The sequence below is a fragment of the Trachurus japonicus genome, chromosome 2 (assembly GCF_045865225.1).
Source record: "Trachurus japonicus isolate A0001 chromosome 2, Traja_1.0".
Classification (NCBI taxonomy): Eukaryota; Metazoa; Chordata; class Actinopteri; order Carangiformes; family Carangidae; genus Trachurus; species Trachurus japonicus.
In genome coordinates this window covers 13,118,461-13,140,021 of record NC_140908.1, presented here as the reverse complement: position 1 = coordinate 13,140,021, position 21,561 = coordinate 13,118,461, and the positions used below count along the sequence as shown (strand labels likewise).

The 21,561-nt window shown below is 42.6% G+C and overlaps 3 protein-coding genes across 16 annotated transcripts in view; 1 reads left to right on the top strand and 2 right to left on the bottom strand.

The window, feature by feature from the left end:
- Positions 1-1,855: 1,855 nt before the first annotated feature.
- Positions 1,856-9,941, top strand: LOC146990947 (neuronal acetylcholine receptor subunit alpha-2-like). The gene is made up of 8 exons (XM_085793843.1): positions 1,856-1,946; positions 2,756-2,907; positions 3,000-3,044; positions 3,193-3,302; positions 3,864-4,083; positions 6,458-6,960; positions 8,604-9,036; positions 9,752-9,941. The coding sequence occupies exons 1-8, from the start codon at positions 1,856-1,858 to the stop codon at positions 9,875-9,877; spliced, it is 1,680 nt and encodes a 559-aa protein (XP_085649969.1). The 3' UTR covers positions 9,878-9,941.
- A 1,896-nt stretch (positions 9,942-11,837) lies between these two features.
- Positions 11,838-17,158, bottom strand: LOC146990946 (D-beta-hydroxybutyrate dehydrogenase, mitochondrial). Its single transcript, XM_085801721.1, has 4 exons — positions 16,646-17,158; positions 15,562-15,714; positions 14,461-14,594; positions 11,838-12,227 (listed from the first exon to the last, which is right to left on the bottom strand). Exons 1-4 carry the CDS (start codon positions 17,055-17,057, stop codon positions 11,862-11,864), a joined length of 1,065 nt encoding a protein of 354 aa, XP_085657847.1. The 5' UTR covers positions 17,058-17,158; the 3' UTR covers positions 11,838-11,861.
- A 2,324-nt stretch (positions 17,159-19,482) lies between these two features.
- The window catches only part of LOC146990945 (inositol polyphosphate-4-phosphatase type I A-like), a 50,295-nt gene continuing 48,216 nt past the window's right edge, over positions 19,483-21,561 (bottom strand). For all 14 annotated transcript variants that reach the window (XM_085801992.1, XM_085802009.1, XM_085802078.1 and 11 more), the window contains one exon: positions 19,483-19,734. In XM_085801992.1, coding sequence (XP_085658118.1) covers positions 19,602-19,734 — 133 coding nt within the window. In that variant the 3' untranslated portion in view covers positions 19,483-19,601. The remainder of the gene's footprint in view (positions 19,735-21,561) is intronic.

Genomic DNA, 21,561 nt, shown 5'->3' with positions numbered 1-21,561 from the left:
AACCCAATGTTGTAGTGCGCGGACAGCATTTTTCAAATGAACCAGCCAGTTAAGTCACAGAATTACCCAACCCAACCCAACAAATGGGTTACTCACTGAAAAATAACCCAATTACTTGCACAACCCAGGAATTGGGTTAAATTCATAGCCATATAACCCTGAAAATGGGTTACACTCTGGAAAAACAACCCAAAAAATTTAACTCAACACCAATAACTCAGAAATTGGGTTACGGAGATAACCCAACATTTTTTAGTGTGTGTGTTTTTCAACAATTGGGCCAGGACCCCCCCCCCCCCTGTGCACACCACTGATTGGAAATGAGAATGAGCGTGTCTCAATGACATGTGGTAAAATTAAAATGTTCTGACTGATTTAGACAGAGGGACAAAATGGATTTTACAATGATGATAATAATAATAGGCCTAATGCTTATTATTTAAAAAAAAAAACACAATAGGGACCATTATTGTTATAATTATTGGAGCAGATGCAGAAACACGTGTTGTGTGACACTGATGGTGTAGTCGGGGTTTGAGTGAGGGGCTGTTTGAAGAGGAGGAGGGGGGTTTACACTGACAAAGGCTGGAAACTTGTCACACAGCCTGAGCTTCATCCTCACGGACCTGCACTCCTTTTTTTTTATTCCTTCGTTTCCCATGGAGCTGAGAGGAAATAACCTGACGCTGCTCATCTGCTGCTGCTGCTGCTGGATCCTCGGCAGCTCCGGTGAGTAACAGCTGATGTGCTTTTTTATTGTTTAATGCTCCAAATAGATAAATTATAATCCTATAATACTCATATTGTAGAGTGACTTTAAAATAATTTGTTTTTAATCCCTGATTCTTTTATGCAACATTTAATGGTGCGTTTATTATCATGCCATTGTTATAGTGATTTTATAATATCTGCAGCAGCTTAACAGTGACTTCATAATAATAATTACAGATATTAGTACCTCCTAGTATGACATTGTATGTGATTAACCCTTTAATGAAGCTTTTGGAGAACTAAAAACTTAGTTTTACTACAGTAGATTGCCTACATAGGAGTCCTGCACATTTGTGTTGTGTTGTGTGTATACGGAATATGGAAATATATGCATTTTCATTCATTCATTCATTCATAACCTTTATTTAAACTCGGAGATATATTGAGGAGCAACCTCATTTACAATATAGCCGAGATGAAGCACAGAAGACAAAACAATTGAGACATACTGTACATAAATATTCAGACATAACAAACATACATAAGCATAACTTGAATACATACGGAGCAGTTAGAGGTAAAATATGATGTTTAATTATGGATTTAAATTGCCCTATTGGTAAAAGTGAGGTAAGTTTCAGATGATTTTGCATAGGTTGAAGGTGCACAGTAAGAAAAACAATTTATAATACATCTGCATAAACATCACATAGTCCAGATTGATCTTTTTTTAAGGGAAACTTAATCTTATGTGCATTGATATTGATGTTGCATGTATTTATAAAGGAATTAAGACACTTCTTTTTATCACAGTGCATTTAAACAAGCAGATTTTATAAAATAAAAGTGCATTTGTGTGAATTAAAACAATTGACCCATCATGCTGTCATGGTTTATCCTAAATAGTTAGTTATAAATAAGAAGTTGCAGATTTCACGTGTCAATGCTGAATCCTGTAATCCCACAACACATGATCCGTTCCCCCTCCACTGGCAGAGCCTCACCTGAAACATCATTTTGTCGGTTATAAATAGACAATATAATCACAAAACCTGGCATCGCGCGCACACACGTTTGCACAGTTTGTGCTCCTGCCTGGCTCGCCGTTTCTTGCACCGGCTAATCCCAAAATTGCTCGCTGGTGATGCCAGGTTGCTCGCCACAGTTCAAAGCTGTGGGCTCAGAGACAGAGGAAGAGGGTGAGGGAAAGAAAAGGGGACAGGGTGAGGAAGAGGGTACTAAAAGTGAGGAGAGAGAAGAGGATGTTTGAAGATTAAAGGGATAGTAGCATTTTTTTTAAAGTGGGGTTGTATGATCTACAAATATCCCCCAAGTACTTTAATTGCAGTAGAAGACTCTCTACACTCCTCCCGTTAGCAACGCCAGCCCATAATAGCCCTGCCCAGAGATTTACAACATACAGTGTTGTGAACAGACCCAAAGAAACGGCCTATTTTCACGGCCTAAAAGAGGTTTTACCTGAAAAAAAAATACACAGTTCCATTGTTCACTATAATATAATTTTTTCCAGCCCTTGAAAGTGCAGGAAAAACACAGTTTTTATTTGGACCTAACCAACTCACGTATCCCTCCGCCCAGGGTTAGCGCCCGCCGATCAGCAGTTGGTTAAGTCCAAATAAAAACTGTGTTTTTCCTGCACTTTGAGGGGCTGGAAAAAATTATATTATAGTGAACAATGGAACTGTGTATTTTTTTTTCAGGTAAAACCTCTTTTAGGCTGTGAAAATAGGCCGTTTCTTTGGGTCCATTCACAACACTGTATGTTGTAAATCTCTGGGCAGGGTTATGGGCTAGCGTTGCTAACGGGAGGAGTGCAGAGAGTCTTCTACTACAATTAAAGTACTTAGGGGCTATTTGTAGATCATACAACCCCACTTTAAAAAAAATGCTACTATCCCTTTAAATCACATCTGACACTTAAAGTCAAAATAAAAAAGGCAGAGGTGAATAAAACAAAAACAACTAAAGTGAAATGTTGTAAATCTTCTCTGTGACCTCTGACCCCTCTCTCTCTCTCCGTCAGAGCTGGCCGAGGAGTGGACTCATGGTCACACAGAGGACGAGCTCTTCAGGACATTGTTCGGAGGCTACAGCAAGTGGACACGTCCCGCACGAAACATCACAGACGTGGTCATCGTTAAGTTTGGGCTATCTATTGCACAGCTGATCGATGTAGTAGGAAAACACAAACACACACACACAAAAAAAACCCCTCCATATGTACACATATAGATTTGATGCATCAAATATTTGTGTTCTTCTGTTAGGACGAGAAAAATCAGATGATGACGACCAACGTGTGGCTGAAGCAGGTAGGAAAGAGTCTGGTTTCTTCTATGGAAGCTCAGCAGGGCCAAAAAAAGGAGTTCTCGGAAGCTGATATTGAGTTATGTAACAATATCAATCATCTCTCAACTTGACCTTTCTTGGCTGAAGATTAAAAGTGTTGTGTGTGGACAGGAGTGGACGGATTACAAACTGCAGTGGACTCCCTCCGACTACGACAACGTGACGTCCATCAGAGTTCCCTCTGAGCTCATCTGGGTGCCCGACATCGTCCTGTACAACAAGTAAAAATATACATTTTCTCCACACGCACACTAATGGAGGGTCGTGCACTTCAGCAGAGATGAATCTGAATGTCTGTAGGAGTTGGATATTATCTGTAGTGATCAATTACCTGCTTGATCTCCATCGAGTGGAGAGTGCATAAGGAGGGAAGGTCACAGCACTTCCTCCGTATCCCTGCATACCAATTTGGTGATACATGCAAATGATCCTGTTGAAAAAATGACCCTGATTCTGTTGCAGCTGCACAGCGATCTTGCATCACACAGCTTTAGTCTGAGTTTTGGTTATTTTTTTCTCCCCTCCGAGCCTGGAGGAAGCATTAATTCCAAAATTTTGTCTGGGAGCTGGATGAAACTCTCCTCTCCTCCCTCAGCATTTGTTTAACCAAGGTTGCATCATGAATGCAGTGTCAACAGTCAGCGATCAATTATTTAGCACTGTCTCTGTAAACCAGCGTAGCTCCAGGTTTGTTGAAACGTAATGAGACGGAAACATGGGCTTCGTTTCCGTGCTGAAAATGACTTTCTTTTCTTTTCTTTTCGATATGTTTTTTCCCCCAGTGCGGACGGGGAGTTCGCCGTCACCCACATGACCAAGGCCCAGCTCTTTCACACCGGTCGTATCCGCTGGGTTCCCCCCGCCATCTACAAGTCGTCCTGCTCCATCGACGTCACCTTCTTCCCCTTCGACCAGCAGAGCTGCAAGATGAAGTTCGGCTCCTGGACGTACGACCGGGCCAAGATCGACCTGGAGCCCTTTGAGAACACGGTGGATCTGAAGGTGGGGTCGGACTGTTGGTTTATCCTTCTGTGTTAGTTTGCACAAATTTGCAAATCTGCCCCTTTACTTCCTCTCATTGTCTTGTTTTGCAGCAGGATGCCTGCAAATGCAAAATACTGTGTCTGTTCACATTTTCTAATCATCACATAATCTTTGAGCCTCCGTTGCTTTTAGTTCTCAGGGAATGAAATGCACAGATCAGCAAAAGAGAAGAAGAAGGAGGAGGAGGAGGAGGTTTGTTTAGGAGCTGAGGAGACATCATGGTGGTGGAGGGATGTCGATGTTCTGGTCCACCACTTTGCTCCAAACTGGGTTGACATGAAATTTGTTGCAGATGTTCAGGATTCCTTTAGGATTAATCCTGATGACCATCAGTAGGTCAAACATATTTAGTGACTTGCTAAATATCTTGACATCTTCTCAATGGATTGGCACAACATTTGGTTGAGACATCCCTCTAGATCCAGAGGATGAATCTTAATCATTTTGTCTGGTCTGGTCTGGTCTGGTCTTCTTACGCTTATCTGGGGCCGGGTTGCAGAGGCAGTAGTCGAAGCAGGGATGCCCAGACTTCCCTCTCCCCGGACACCTTCTCCAGCTCTTCCGGGAGGATCTCAAGATATTCCCAGGTCAGCTGTGTGTCATAGTCACTCCAGGGTGTCCTGGGTCTTCCTCTGGCCGTCCTCCTGGTGGGACATGCCCAGAACAGGCATCCAGGAGGCATTCGATACAGATGCCTGAGCCACCTCAGCGGTGCTCCTTTCAGTGTGGAGGAGCAGCGGCTCTACTCCGAGCTCCTCCCAGGTGACAGAGCTCCTCACCCCGCCACCCTGCAGAGGAAACCCATTTCGGCTGCTTGTATCCATGATCTTGTTCTTTCAGTCATGACCCAAAGTTCATGACCATAGGTGAGGGTAGTGTGGTAAATTGATGTGTTGATGCCAATGTGAGATCTCTCCCTATGGCTCAAAACCACAATCTTTATATATTTTCTAACTCCAAAACTCCACCTTCTCCCAACATAAGGATATAACTTTAGGCATTAACTGTTCGACATTAACAGAAGCATTCCATATTTCCTGTAAATCCAAACAATACCTGTATCTGTTTAACATACACAGTTCATGTTTTGTGTTCATAAACACAAGACAGGATCTAGCCTATATATAATTTTACATAGAAGAACATAATACATGGTGATGATATAAGATATTAGGGCAAAAAGTTCAGGTGGATAATACTCTACAGTAGGAACGTAGATTGACCAGTAAACCCTCTTTCACCACAACAGACCGGTACATCGACCGCATTATTGCAGGTGCTGCACCGACCCTTCTGTCAATCTCATGTTCCATCCTTCCCTCACTTGTGAACAAGACCACAAGATACCGAACTCCTCCACTTGAGGCAGGAGCTCTCTGGAGGGGGCAAGCCACCTTTTTCCAGTCAAGAACCATGGCCTCTGACTTGGAGGTGCTGATTCTCATCTCAGCCGTCTCACACACGGCTGCAAACCGCCCCAGTACGAAGGAGCCAACAGGACAACATCATCTCCAAAAAGCAGAGATGAAATCCTGTGGCTCCCAAACTGTTTTGTCTCTTATCTGATATTTTCTTTGGTGCAACCACCACAGTTTTGGTTGTTGTTGCACCAGAGAAAGGAGAGCCACAGCTGTCACACACACTAAAAATGTTGGGTTATCTCTGTAACCCAATTTCTGAGTTATTGGTGTTAGGTTAAGTTTTTGGGTTGTTTTTCCAGAGTGTAACCCATTTTCAGGGTTATTGGCTATGAATTTAACCCAATTCCTGGGTTGTTCAAGTAATTGGATATATATATATATTTTTTTTTTTTACAAGAGTTTACTTTTAATAGGTTTATATTAAAACATAAGATAATCAATCGAGAAAGTTTTCTTTCTCTTTTGAAGAGGTACTAATGATAAGTAATTGTACTTGAAGGACCACTTAACCACTTTTCAATCTAGGTCTGCAGGGAGCGCTCCAAACTTGTTAACCAGTGACACCACTGCCATTCATTTCTGTGACAGTGGTGTCACTTGGTAGAAAAGTTTGGAGCACTCTCTGTAGTTTTTAACAACCAAACTGTTGGGTTAAAAAAAACAAAAAACAATTTTAACCCAGCTGCTGGTTTGAAGAAGGACAAACCCCTTTTTTGGGTTATTTTAACCCAATGGGTTAAGAGAAAAAGAAAAAAAAAGAATAACCCAACCCAAAAAAGGGGTTTGTCCTTATTTGAACCAGCAGTTGGGTTAAAATTGGGTTGTTGTTTTTTTTAACCCAACTGTTTTTAGTGTGCAGGGTGCAGGTGAAGCTCTTGACCGTTCAAGCCAATGATCCATTGTGTTTGCAGGATTACTGGGAGAGCGGCGAGTGGGCGATCGTCAACGCGGTGGGCACCTACAACACCAAGAAGTACGACTGCTGCCACGAGATCTACCCGGACATCACCTACTACTTCGTCATCCGCCGCCTCCCGTTGTTCTACACCATCAACCTCATCATCCCCTGCCTCCTCATCTCCTGCCTGACCGTGCTGGTCTTCTACCTGCCGTCCGACTGCGGCGAGAAGATCACGCTGTGCATCTCCGTGCTGCTGTCGCTCACCGTCTTCCTGCTGCTCATCACCGAGATCATCCCGTCCACGTCGCTGGTCATCCCGCTGATCGGGGAGTACCTGCTCTTCACCATGATCTTCGTCACCCTGTCCATCGTCATCACCGTCTTCGTGCTCAACGTGCACCACCGCTCCTCGGCGACCCACACCATGCCCCGCTGGGTCAGGAGGCTCTTCCTGTCCGCCGTGCCGCGCTGGCTGTGCATGAGGCGTCCGCATCACAGTCTGAGGCCTGTCAGGTGAGCTGGTCGCCATGCACACTAAAAACAGTTGGGTTAAAAAATAACCCAATTTTAACCCAAGTGCTGGTTCAAATAAGGACAAACCCCTTTTTTGGGTTAATTTTAACCCAACGGGTTGGGTTATTCTTTTTTTTCTTTTTCTCTTAAAGGGATAGTTCAACATTTTGGCAAATTGGCCCATTGCCATAATCGCTATAGTCATAGCAGTAGGTTCATTACCTTTAATTGTAGGTGTAAGCTATTTTCAGTACGGCGGAGCGCAGCAGCTGGCTGCTCAGAGCTACGCTATGGAGGCTAAGGGAATTTCTTGGTTTCCCTCATTAAACTCATCAAATTCAACATCCCAAAACTCCACAGCGCTTTTGTAGACAAGTTGTGACCTGCACAACCACCACACTATGAGATAATGACGTAACGATACGAAACGGAGCCGTTTTCGAGGTAAATACAGGGTAAATACGGAGACTGCTTGCTGAACAACTGTCCCTGAACGCAACGCGCATCAGCGGTTTTGTATGAATTTACCTCGAAAACGGCTCCGTTTCGTATCGTTCTGTCATTATCTCATAGCGTGGTGGTTGTGCAGGTCACAACTTGTCTACAAAAGCGCTGTGGAGTTTTGGGATTTTGTATTTGATGAGTTTAATGAGGGAAACCAAGAAATTCCCTTAGCCTCCATAGCGTAGCTCTGAGCAGCCAGCTGCTGCGCTCCGCTGTACTAAAAATAGCTTACACCTACAATTAAAGGTAACGAACCTACTGCTATGACTATAGCAATTATGGCAATGGGCCAATTTGCCAAAATGTTGAACTATCCCTTTAACCCATTGGGTTAAAATAATGGTAAATGGTCTGTATTTATATAGCGCTGTTCTACCTGAACGATACCCAAAGCGCTTTACAGTACATACATCACATTCACCCATTCACACACACATTCATGGCGGACGCTGCCATGCAAGGCGCGAACCACGACCCATCAAGGTGGGTAAGGTGTCTTGCCCAAGGACACTACGGCAGCAACCGGGACAGAGTGGGATTCGAACCACCAACCCTCATTGGACGACCTGCTCTACCACCTGAGCCACTGCCGCCCCAATAACCCAAAAAAGGGGTTTGTCCTTATTCAAACCAGCAGCTGAGTTAAAATTGTTTTTTTGTTTTTTTAACCCAACAGTTTGGTTGTTAAAAACTACAGAGAGAGCTCCAAACTTTTCTACCAAGTGACACCACTGTCACAGAAATGAATGGCAGTGGTGTCACTGGTTAACAAGTTTGGAGCGCTCCCTGCAGACCTAGATTGAAAAGTGGTTAAGTGGTCCTTCAAGTACAATTACTTATCATTAGTACCTCTTCAAAAGAGAAAGAAAACTTTCTCGATTGATTATCTTATGTTTTAATATAAACCTATTAAAAGTAAACTGATGATTTAACCCAGGAATTGGGTTAAATTCATAGCCTATAACCCTGAAAATGGGTTACACTCTGGAAAAATAACCCAAAAACTTAACCCTCAGACCCTAACTCAGAAATTGGGTTACAGAGATAACCCAACATTTTTTTAGTGTGTGGTTACTGTTTGTGAACAGCAACAAACCAAAAAAATAGATCTTCTAAACCCAAACTCGTTTTCTTCTCAGGCGGACGGATAGGCTCCTCCCTGTCCGGACCCCCGGCCCCTCCCACATCGCATCCACCTGGATCACGGAGGAGTCTGACATCGATTTCCACGGCAACCAGGATGGCAACGGTTGCTACAGCGGCTACCAGCTGGACTCCCTGGATACCAGAGATGAGCTTCGCCACTACGACCTTCACGGTTACTCAAACTCAGACAACCTGACGAGGTTCGGCGTGCAGAGGGTCTCCTCCCTCTCTTCCCCCTCCCCTCCCTCTCTGGGCTACACCCTCCTCCCGCAGAGACACTCCACGTCCGTCCTGGACTGGGACACCCCCATCGTGGAGCGCGGTTCGATCCCGTCGGCCTCTGTCATGTCACCCGCGGTGGTTTCAGCCCTGGAGGGGGTCACCTACATCGCAGAGCACCTGAGGGCCGAGGACGCAGACTTTTCAGTGAGTGCAGCCTTGTGTTGTTGTTGTTAAAGGGATAGTTCAATATTTTAGCAAATTTGCCCATTGCTATAATAATCCCTATAGTCATAGCAGTAGGTTCATCACCTTTAATCATCGGTGCATGTTGTTTTGAGATCAGTGAACACAATGGAGGTGAATGGTACAGGTCCCCTGTCCCTCATCAAACTCATCAAATACACAATCCAACAACTCCAAAACGCTCTGGTGGACAAGTTGTGACCTCCACATTCACCACGCTATGAAATAATGTTTAATTATGTAAAATTATGACACATGAAGCAAATACTCGGAACTACTTGTGCTTTTGAAATCACTCCGCCCAGCAGCCATGTCTGGGATGTAGTTCCGGCTGTGCATTTGCCTCAAAAACAACTCCGTCTTGTAATGTTACATGATTTTTTCATATCGTGGTGAATGTGCAGGTCACAACTTGTCCACCAGAGTGTTTTGGAGTTGTTGGATTGTGTATTTGATGAGTTTTGAGGGACAGGACCTGTACCATTCACCTCCATTGTGCTGAGCAGCTCACGTCTCTGCCCCACTGATCTCAAAACAACATGCACTGATAATTAAAGGTAATGAACCTATTGCTATATAGAGATTATGGCATTAGGCAAATTTGCTAAAATAGTAAACTATCCCTTTAAGGTGATGAAGTTTTGCAGACATCTCTCGTCTCTTCCTGTCTCCACAGGTGCAGGAGGACTGGAAGTACGTCGCCATGGTCGTGGACCGGATCTTCCTGTGGATGTTCATCATCGTGTGTCTGCTGGGAACAGTCGGACTCTTCCTGCCTCCGTGGCTCTCTGGGATGATTTAGATCAAAAGAAACCAATAAGACTGTAAAAAAAATGAATAATTAATCCGGAGAAGGTGCGCTGGTGGGGAGGAAATTTGATAAATGTGATGCAACTCTGTCAGCACAGGACCAGAAAAGGAAACACACAGATTGAAGAAGCTGGAATCAGCAAATGTTCATGTTTTGCTTGATAAATGGTTCAAAAGATGTTTTAAAATTTGGAAAAAATATTCATAAATAACTGATTTTCCACAGGTTTTAGCCGAAGAAACTGTAGGAAAATTGAAAACAAACACTGTGACAAATAAAGAAGATTCTGCTTCAAATGTGAACATGCTTTTTGTCCGACAAAAATCAGTTCCTACTCTGACCAGCTGAGGGCAGCAGCATCACACTAACTTACCCTAGGGGGGCGATACCAGTCATTCAGTGGCTCACAACAACCTCATTTACTCTCACTTATGTTTGTTTGTCGTTTCGTTAAAGCTGTGACTCATGAAAACTTCCCGACCAACACACGCCAGAGTCAGAGCCGCAGCTCCTTTGATGCACAATGAAGCCTCTCTGCTGCGGACGCATCAGGAGTCACTGATGGGTTTATGGTGAGAGGTCAAAGAGTTCCTTCAAAATAAATCATCTACTAGTCATTTAACGCTTAGATGAGTAAAACTGCATCATGTGGTTTCACTCAACTCAGGTTCATTCAACTGAATCAGGTCATTGAAGGTCATTTAATCTCTTCCATATGGAATACGGCCTTTATTTTTTTCTGCACTTGATCTTTAATATTTAATATTTAATATTAATATTTCCTTGCCTTTCAGATGTGGATTTCACACTTATTTTCCATCAAAATGTTTCCAGTATTGACCAGTCAATGGATTACATGTAGAATAATCAGAAGATGAATTGAATAATCAAAGCTCAGTGTTTGTCAAACTGTACAACAGTGTGTTTTATATCTAAGCTTTTAATTTAGGAGAGAATTAACAAGAAGTTTCTTTTCCCCGTGTTCCTGGAAGTTAAACTTCCTCTCAGAAATGTCCCATTAACACTTTGAGTTGTCGTGCGACTGACTGTCCTGTGCCTCGCTCTTCCTGAGGGCAAAAAAATCTGATTTCACGGGTAAGAGGTTGATGGATCTTCCATTTCATATGTTTTCTCCCACCGTTTCCACTGCAGCCTGGAGTTATAATCACTTATAATGAACAACAAGATAAGAAAATCATAATAATCATAATTATTCCTTAAAGGGATAGTAGCATTTTTTTTAAAAAGTGGGGTTGTATGATCTACAAATAGCCCCTAAGTACTTTAATTGCAGTAGAAGACTCTCTGCACTCCTCCCGTTAGCAACGCCAGCCCATAATAGCCCTGCCCAGAGATTTACAACATACAGTGTTGTGAACAGACCCAAAGAAACGGCCTATTTTCACGGCCTAAAAGAGGTTTTACCTGAAAAAAAAAAATACACAGTTCCATCGCTATAATATAATTTTTTCCAGCCCTTCAAAGTGCAGGAAAAACACAGTTTTTATTTGGACCTAACCAACTCACGTATCCCTCCGCCCAGGGTTAGCGCCCGCCGATCAGCAGTTGGTTAGGTCCAAATAAAAACTGTGTTTTTCCTGCACTTTGAAGGGCTGGAAAAAATTATATTATAGCGAACAATGGAACTGTGTATTTTTTTTTTCAGGTAAAACCTCTTTTAGGCCGCGAAAATAGGCCGTTTCTTTGGGTCTGTTCACAACACTGTATGTTGTAAATCTCTGGGCAGGGCTATTATGGGCTGGCGTTGCTAACGGGAGGAGTGCAGAGAGTCTTCTACTGCAATTAAAGTACTTAGGGGCTATTTGTAGATCATACAACCCCACTTTAAAAACAATGCTACTATCCCTTTAACTAGCACCTTGTTCTGCTGCCACTGAGAATAAAAAACGATGAGAAACAAACACAAAAGAACAGCTCATTAGAAAATAGACAAACTTTTATTCCAACAGTGAATCTACTTGGCATACAGCATCTCTTTTCTCTTGCCGTACATGGAGCTGAGAGAAAACACAGCGTCTGTGAGCACCGAGGGGAGGAGAGGAAACAGCAGGAAGAAGAACCGCTCAAAGGCCGACACCAGCAGGTATCTGTGTTTGGGCCGGGCCGACGTGACCGCGTGTATCATGGCGTCTACGACCACGTCGGGGTCCCTGAAGCCCTGCTCACACGTGGACAGGAAGTACTGGTTGGCCAGGTGGACGTACTGCCGGTTGAAGGTCTGCCTTCGCTCCTCGTCCAGTCGCTCCCAGATATCTGAACCCGTTTTCCTCCTCAGGATGTTGGTGGCTTGGCCGAAATTCCCCGGCTGGATGATGCTGACCTGAAAATAGGAGGAGATGCTGCATTTAGTCTGTTTCAATTCTCATATCTTTGTTTTTTATTTCATTATTTACAAAAAATAAACTTCTTCTGACCTCAACATATCCAGAATCTGTTTAAAATGAAGGATTCCAGTTCTAACCTGAGAAGACCACTATTATTATTTGAGAAACCAAAGACTCAAACTAGTGTAAAAAATCACTGTCTTTCTGTTAGAGGGGTTAAAACATCTGGAATAATTGTCCTGAAAATATTAAACTATGCTGTACTCTAGTCAGCTTTAAAAGACTTTATAAGAACAACATCATTTCTCGTTACAGTATGGGAAATTAAGTTAATTGATTTTGTACTATTTTGGGTTATGCGCTGTGTACAATTCTTTATTTTGTTGTGATCAGAAATTTAAGTGTACTGATTAATTTCAAATGTCTGTGATCTGATCCTATTGTATTAATGCGTATATATATATTTTTTATTTTATTTTAATTTTTGAAGGTAAAAGGGGTAGGGGTATATAAGCTTTGGCTTCAACCTACACCCTTTCGGTTATATAAACTTGATATATACGGAAATAAATAAATTCATTCATTCATTCATTATTTTCTTTGGCTTTTTTCTGCCTTTATTTCATAGGACAGTCGGAGAAAAGAGGCATTTCCTTCTCTTTTTGGCACAAATGAGCTTCCTTACATATTTAACCCTCCTGTTGTCCTCCTGGGTCAAGGAAGGACAAAAGGAAGGAAGGACAAAGGGAAAAAGGAAGGAAAGATAGAAGAAAGGAAGGAAGGAAGGAAGGAAGGAAGGAAGGAAGGAAGGAAGGAAGGAAGGAAGGAAGGAAGGAAGGAAGGAAGGGAAAATGGATTGTGGAAAGAAGGAAGGGAAAAAGGAAGGAAAGATAGAAGGAAGGAAGGAAGGAAGGAAGGAAGGAAGGAAGGAAGGAAGGAAGGAAGGAAGGAAGGAAGGAAGGAAGGAAGGGAAAATGGATTGTGGAAAGAAGGAAGGGAAAAAGGAAGGAAAGATAGAAGGAAGGAAGGAAGGAAGGAAGGAAGGAAGGAAGGAAGGGAAAATGGATTGTGGAAAGAAGGAAGGGAAAAAGGAAGGAAAGATAGAAGGAAGGAAGGAAGGAAGGAAGGAAGGAAGGAAGGAAGGAAGGAAGGAAGGAAGGACGGAAGGAAGGGAAAATGGATTGTGGAAAGAAGGAAGGGAAAAAGGAAGGAAAGATAGAAGGAAGGAAGGAGGGAAGGAAGGAAGGGAAAATGGATTGTGGAAAGAAGGAAGGGAAAAAGGAAGGAAGGAAGGAAGGAAGGAAGGAAGGAAGGAAGGAAGGAAGGAAGGAAGGAAGGAAGGAAGGAAGGAAGGGAAAATGGATTGTGGAAAGAAGGAAGGGAAAAAAGAAGGAAAGATAGAAGGAAGGAAGGAAGGAAGGAAAGATAGAAGGAAGGAAGGAAGGAAGGAAAGAGAGGAAGGGAAAATGGATTGTGGAAAGAAGGAAGGGAAAAAGGAAGGAAAGATAGAAGGAAGGAAGGAAGGAAGGAAGGAAGGAAGGAAGGAAGGAAGGAAGGAAGGAGGAAGGAAGGAAGGAAGGAAGGAAGGAAGGAAGGAAGGAAGGAAGGAAGGAAGGAAGGAAGGGAAAATGGATTGTGGAAAGAAGGAAGGGAAAAAGGAAGGAAAGATAGAAGGAAGGAAGGAAGGGAAAATGGATTGTGGAAAGAAGGAAGGGAAAAGGAAGGAAAGAAATATGGAGGAAGGGAACAGATTTGTTCAAGGAAGGAAGACGAAAGAAGGAAGAAGGGGGAAAGAAGGGAGGAAAGAAGGAAGGAAGGGGAAAAGGATGGAAAGAAAGATGGAGGGAGGGAACAGATCAGGTCAATTGGATCAAAAGGGGAAGGAAGAAGAAGTAAGGGCAAAGGGAAGGAACAAACGAATGAAGGAAAGGAAAAAGGATTGTGTAAGGAAGGGAGAAAGGAAGGAAAGAAGGAAGAATGGAGGAAAGGAACAGGAGGGTTAAACTAAATGACATTAATGGTAAATTATACAAACTAGACAGTACGAGGGGCATTTAGGTGGGTGAGCTCTTTTAATAATTAAATAAATTTAGACTTTTTAAACAGATTAGGTTAAAAAGTTGAGTTGAAAACATTTGCATATTTTTGTTGTCAGATAAAATAATGAGTGTAAATGAAGTCAAATGAAGGAAACTCTAAAATCTAAAACAAGGAGAGATGAAACTTTACCTTCACATCAAAACAGTTCATTTCAACCCTCAAACAATCTGCAAAAGCCTCCAGCCCTCTCTTGGAGACGCTGTACGCTCCCATGTTCAGGCAGTTGAAGAAGGCGAAGATGCTCGACACGAAAACCATCCGACCTGCGGCAGCCAGCGAAGACACAAGAAACGTTAAGTTTTCATCCGCATCAAAACAAGGAAAACAAGAAGTGAAGTTGTCACACAGGAGTAGGGCTGGGACGATACGCTTTTCTCCCGATTCGATTCTTCTACGATTTGTTGGATTCGATTTAAATTGCGATTCTACGATATTGCCGATTCTCTCGATTTTTAGTCTTTAGCATTTTTAACATTTATCTGCACACAAATACTGTAGGAGCCTATAAATTAAAGCAGAAGTAAGCGATCCGGTCGTTTTGGCTAATGCTGCGTTCCAGGCAGGCTTTTGAAATCGTAAATTACAGCTTCAAGTCACGACTTATGACTTTGTAGCGTTCCAGGCAACCCACTCGTGTTTTTCCGACCTGTTTTACCTGTGAAAGTCACTATAACGGCCACTCGTAACTTCTGACCCGTGAACTCGTACCAGATCGAACTGGTACGACTTCACAGGTCGGAAAAACACGAGTTACGGGTTGCCCTGAACGCACCATAACGTCTTGTCAGCCGACGGAGTTAGCAGCCCCCGCCCTCGTCATGGATCTATTGGTCCTCGTCCTCGTTCAGGCGCATCCCTTGGCTGCACACACAGAGAGGACTGCCCCTTTATGCCGTTCTCTCTCCTCATTGGATAAAACTTGTAGGATACGATAAAAGTTTTCTCCTGGGCTCAGAGCAGAGCAGAGTGACTGACAGACCCGTGTTTCAGTCCAAACACTCTATAGAAGTGATTGCTGTCGGAAGATATAACTATTTACGACTTATATTAACACAAAAATATCGCTTACTTCTGCTTTAACATACTCCATTATAAAGTGAACTTTATAACCTTATAACCCTTTTCAAAACCTGTACTCTCTGTATGTAAAAAAGGCTAAGAAATGCACATTGCACAATATTTAAAAAAACAAAACAAAAAAAAAACACAGGAGGTTGTGTGATTTCTGACCTTTAGCGGCACGGACCAAAGGCAGGAAAGCGATGGAGGTGCGGATGCAGCCGAACAGGTTGACGTCCACCATGGAGCGGAAGTCCTCGATGGTGCTCCACTCCACCTCGGCCCAGTCTGAGATCCCAGCGTTGTTGACCACGGCCCACAGACCTGAGAGTGGAAAGGTGAGAGGTTAAATGTAACTTTAAAGGAGGATTGGGTCGAGGTAATGCTCAATATTTATAGAATGGAGAAGCTGACTTTCTCAACTAGACTAAAAACAGAGACTTTTAAAAAATTATTGGGAAAACTGGGTTAACTTTGTGTCTCCATTGAGAACAGACTTTGTGCATTAAGGACAATGTGTATGGTAGATTACGGATCCCCTTGGTTCAGGCTACAAATTTGTTCATTGTTCATATTGTTCATATGTTTATGTTTACCCTCCAATAGGAGAAAAGGGACGATGTAAGAGAGATGTGAAAATAAGGACAGGAGTGAAAAAGTGTTTCTTTTATTTCTTCAGATTTACTCTACGGTAACTTTCTTTGAGAATGTATGTTTATATACAGTACAGGCCAAAAGTTTGGACACACTCAATGCATTTCCTTTATTTTCATGACTATTTACATTGTAGATTCTCACTGGAATTCCACTAATGAACCCTGACGAGGCAACACCTGTCAGGTTCACCTCTTGAAGCTCATCAAGAGAATGCCAAGAGTGTGCAAAGCAGTAATCAGAGCAAAGGGTGGCTACTTTGAAGAAACTAGAATTGGTGGGGGCAGAGATAGAGGAGGAGGAGGAAGAAGGAGAGGAAGAAGAAAAGAAGAAAGAGAAGACAAAGAAGAAAAGACATGTTTTCAGTTATTTCACACTTTTTTGTTAATTCCACATGTGTTCATTCATAGTTTTGGTGCCTTCAGTGAGAATAAAGGAAACACATTGAATGAGAAGGTGTGTCCAAACTTTTGGCCTGTAGCCTACTGTATGTGAAATGTTAAATATTGATATGTGGAATCAATAAAAAATGTTAATTAAAAAAAAAAAAAGTAACTTATTTCTAGTCCGTTTTTGCAGAATTGAGGACTTCAACTCTCACCTTTCTCTGGCAGGTTCTCCTGGACCGTGGTCTTCGCTCTCTGCACGTCTTCGTCCTTGGTGACGTCCAGTTGGAGGACTTTCAGATTCCCGGAGCTCCGGCGCTCCAGGCTCAGGGCTCCGGCTCCTTCTGGAGACAAACACCCGGCGAAGACCGTGAACCCTTTGTCGTCCAAACGGCGAGCCAGCTGGTGTCCAAAGCCGCTGTCACAGCCCGTTATCAACACGCCGTAGCCCGAACCGTCCCGCTCGCGGCTGCTGCAGCGGCGGCGGTGGGAAACCAGCTTGGAGAGGACATAGAGCAGGACGGCAGAGACCGGGAGGACGCTGACCACTTGGCCGATGAAGAAAATGGTGTTCATGCTGCTGAAGTGTCTGAGGACTGTCTCTTTAGTGCTGCACATCACACACATTTATAAGCAGCAACAGCTGTTTGGCTTTCAGACGTGTTAGTGGTTGATTCACACAATTGGTTCAGGCTTTCATGTGACTGTGAAGCTCACACACTGAGCTGTGTGGGGGCAAACTGGGTGACAATGTTTTTGTTAAATTAGCTTTCTAGGAAAAGTCCACACACATCAAGGATGATGATTATGAAGATTTAATATCTTGATTAATAATGAATGAATAATGATGTGAAGGCCTCACCGAGACCAAAAGCAAACTCGGAGTAACACTATCAAAACAACATGTGAGTCTTTTGGTGTGGTGGGACGGCGAGGACGGGGTGACGCCGAGCGGCAGTGGTTGGACCAACTCAACACGGTTGGACGGTGGCGTTGCACGCAACTCCATCCAACTCCCAGTCACACACACTCAATCACAGCTGCAGAGGCTTTGCAACAAAACAAACAACCCAGGATATCGCCTAAGACAATGTTAATTTCTCCCATTGACAGTAGAGTAGTGTATTCATTGTCAGATGCTATTGGCACCCAGAGTAATTCAGATGTCACTAGATCAGCTTATTCTGTCCAAACTGTTACTAATTTGGAAGTGGCAGATATTATATATATATAGTGGCATGCAAAAATTTGGGCACCCCTGGTCAAAATTTCTGTTAATGTGAACAGTTAAACAAGTGGAAGAACAAAAGAAGAAGGAAAAACAAAAAAAGAATACACTGACATTGATTAAAATACTGCAAAAAGAGTGTTTCATGTTTAACTTTACACCTTTTGGAAATCATTTCATCTTCCACTTGCTTAACTGTTCACATTAACAGAAACTTTTGCATGCTACTGTATCTGGTACAAATGTTAACATGAAATATTGCAGTTTTTTTTTCTCTCTCTCTTTTTTTCTGTTTTGTAAGTTTGTTGGGTAGTGGGAAAAACCCACTTATGTATTGTTGATTTGTAAGATGAATTCTCGGAACCAAAGTGGAATAAATAAATAATAATAAAAAAAGAAATATTGCAGTTGTTGCTGCAAAATTGAATCATCAATGGATTTAGATTTTTGGATTAATTAAAAGTTATTGTTTGAGCCTGGGGGGTGTGGGGGGCCTCCAAGGTGCCTCTTGCCTGGAGCATCCAGATTGTCTAGAAACACCCCTGCACAACTGCGAAGCTGTTAGCGTCGCTTAGTTTGGCCAGTGTCTATTCATTGTTCATTGTTTAATATTAAACGGACACCCCAAAAAAAAATCAGTTTCATATTTATTACCATATCAGACATGAACAAGATGTAATATACAGCGATAAAACCTTCACAGATGTTCTCAAGTGTCAGTGAACGCATCGATAGAGAGCGTCTAGGCCTTTGCTAAGAAAAAAACACACAAACAGGTATGAATGTGTCTCTGCAGCAGTGACTGACAGTGTGCTTCATCATACAGTAAGATGCACTTTACTACAAAGTATGAGCTGCACTGTTGAAACCGGCTCGTGGCGCCACAGAGCAGGGGAGTGAAGAGCGGTGGCGCCCCCTTGTGGTGCAGAGGGAGACTTGCAGTTTAACGTGGCAGTTTAAATAAAACAAATGAATGAAATAACGATAATGCACAAAATGTTTTTGCCCTCACTCTAGCCTTCTTAAATTCATGTCATGTGCTTCTTTAAAATTAAAAATAAGAATGAAAATAAAATGCATAGGAAGAGAAATGTGGAACCTGCAAAACTGAAGATACTCTGTGTTGTTTTATTGATTTCCCTTTCTGCTCACTACCAGTAGTAGTACTAGATGTGTAACTATTTTCTCTTGTTTGAGAGTTGTTTGTGTAAGTCTACAGGTGAAACTACTATTAAACTGTTTACGGCCTCAGCAGAGAGCTGTGGGGGTTTTGTTTTTGGTCTTTTCTGTGTGTGTGAACCTTACCCTTTTGAATGCAATGTGATCTTTTCCTGCTTTTTCCAATGGTATTAATATCAAAGCCTAAATATTTCACATAGGCAGCGTCCGAGCTGCGTAGATAAACACAAAGCATGGACTTAAATCTAATTTGTCCTCTGGGTTTTAGTAATTAATCTCACTGACATTGAATTCCTCTTGATTTCCACTGCGGAACATAAATATTAAAATTATATTATAAGCTCATATTGATTACAACATTGCTGGATCAGGAGAGAGGCAGTGCTGGTCATGTTCATATTTGTAATAAAAAAATAAAAACCCAAGATCTCGACTCTTTTTCTAACAGGGACACATTCATATATTCATTGATATGACATGAGCAACCTAAAACCAGCTGTTATACTAAGATGGTAGAAACCTGTAGGTTTAGTGTGACTCCATGTCCCAAAACAATCCAAATCTATTTCAAAGGAGGTTAAATCGAAAGCAACTGGACTTAGTTACTAAGTCCAGTTGCTTTCGATTTAACCTCCTTTGAAATACTATGACCTGGGCAAATGAGAATATGCACCGGCTTAATCCAAATCTAAAACAAACTCGACAGTTTGATTGTACCCAGTCCTGACCAGAAGTCCAAAAAAAAAAGAAAGTCCACCGTCCAATCAGGTCTCCACCTTCCCGAAGGTGCCGTCGGGTGGCCGGTAGTGTTTGGGGAAGGCTTTGAGCTGCAGCGAGTTAAAGGCGTACTTACGGCAGCCGACGTTCTTCACCGTGTTTTCCCGCCTGCAGCCCTCGCTGGGGAGGAGACAGAGGAGGAGGGAGGAGACAGAGGAGGAGGGGAGGGGGGTGTGGACAGACAGAATGGGAGAAATAAAAAAAGATAAAGATGATGGTTGGTGTGAATGACATTAAAAAAAAAAAGACAATTACATATTCAACATGTCTGAGCTGATGATACAAATCAAAACAAAAGAGAGGAGAGGACCAAGGCCGGTTCTAGGCGGCATATATGAGGGGGCAGTCAGAAATGTGAAGGGGGCATCATGTGAACACATCATGCTCCAGCACCTTTTTTTCTCCGTGCTGATAGTAACTTCATTGAATTGGGTGGTTGGCCATGTGTCCAACCCCAACCTGGAGAAGTGGATTGCACTTTGTCAGGCCTCTACCTTCAGACCTGTCCAACTCGGGGCCGGGGGGCCAACCAGGGTCTTAGAGCCCAAAGTTTTTACTGTCGTAATGCATAGAGCCACATTATATTAACATTTTTGTGATTTTAAAATGTGAGTGAAGCATTCTGGTGTACTCTGAGAAGAGGGGGGTGGGTCTACTATGGTCAAGATTTACAAAACTGAAAGGTAGTCTTAAGAATACTAAAAAAAAAAAAGAAGAACAGAACATTTTAGAAAAGAACAGTGTCCCTTTTTCGGCAGATTTTTGTGCTACTGCTGATAATTTTGTCAACTTATAATATACACATTTTTTGAGTATATTAAAATGTGCTTTCTCAACTTCTAAAATTTGGATTTGAGGGGGCAAGACATTTATTTGAGGGGACGCTGCCCCCTCTTGCCCCTGCGTAGAGCCGGCCCTGAAGAGGACACAGATCTTTGAATGCACTCATCCAGGTAACCTCAACCTCCATTCACACCTTGGCCCATGTCACCCTGACGACCCCGCAACGCCCATACAGGGTTTGAAAAGAACTGGTTGAGTGGGAAATACACACAGACGAAGATGGAGAAAGAGAGAGAGCAGGGAGGAAAAGATGCAAACACAACAAGGTTATCGTCTGAGCGGTGTTTATGATCTGCATGTGGAGGCAGAAGGTTTTTATTCCAGGAGTGACAGCGGCTCTCAGGACGCTAACACACACACACACACACACACACACACACATACACACACACACACACACACACACACCACACACACACACACACACACACACACACACATACATACACACACACACTCACACACACACACCGGAGGCGTTCTCAGGTTTGTGGTACATTTAGTGCAACATGTAGCAGCGAGACTACAGCTTCTGACATTAAAACTGCTGATGGAAAAAAAGAAAAACACAGAAAGAGACAATTTAACTTTGTAGATAAAAAATAAAAAAGATTTTAAAGGGATAGTAGCATTTTTTTTTAAAGTGGGGTTGTATGATCTACAAATAGCCCCTAAGTACTTTAATTGCAGTAGAAGACTCTCTACACTCCTCCCGTTAGCAACGCCAGCCCATAATAGCCCTGCCCAGAGATTTACAACATACAGTGTTGTGAACAGACCCAAAGAAACGGCCTATTAGAGGTTTTTAAAAAAAAAAAAAAATACACAGTTCCATTGTTCACTATAATATAAATTTTTCCAGCCCTTCAAAGTGCAGGAAAAACACAGTTTTTCAGGTAAAACCACTTTTAGGCCACGAAAATAGGCCGTTTCTTTGGGTCCATTCACAACACTGTATGTTGTAAATCTCTGGGCAGGGCTATTATGGGCTGGCGTTGCTAACGGGAGGAGTGCAGAGAGTCTTCTACTGCAATTAAAGTACTTAGGGGCTATTTGTAGATCATACAACCCAACTTTAAAAAAAATGCTACTATCCCTTTAAAC

What these genes read in the sequence shown, in the direction of transcription:
- LOC146990947 (XM_085793843.1), top strand. Translation starts at nt 1,856, where the DNA reads ATGCCAGGTTGCTCGCCACAGTTCAAAGCTGTGGGCTCAGAGACAGAG. An exon ending in TTGCACAGCTGATCGATGTA is followed by an intron (nt 2,908 to 2,999) that starts GTAGGAAAACAC and finishes TTCTTCTGTTAG; the next exon opens with GACGAGAAAAATCAGATGAT. An exon ending in GACATCGTCCTGTACAACAA is followed by an intron (nt 3,303 to 3,863) that starts GTAAAAATATAC and finishes TTTTTCCCCCAG; the next exon opens with TGCGGACGGGGAGTTCGCCG.
- LOC146990946 (XM_085801721.1), bottom strand. Translation starts at nt 17,057, where the DNA reads ATGTGTGTGATGTGCAGCACTAAAGAGACAGTCCTCAGACACTTCAGC. An exon ending in GGAGAACCTGCCAGAGAAAG is followed by an intron (nt 15,715 to 16,645) that starts GTGAGAGTTGAA and finishes TTCCACTCTCAG; the next exon opens with GTCTGTGGGCCGTGGTCAAC. An exon ending in TGAACTGTTTTGATGTGAAG is followed by an intron (nt 12,228 to 14,460) that starts GTAAAGTTTCAT and finishes TCCTATTTTCAG; the next exon opens with GTCAGCATCATCCAGCCGGG.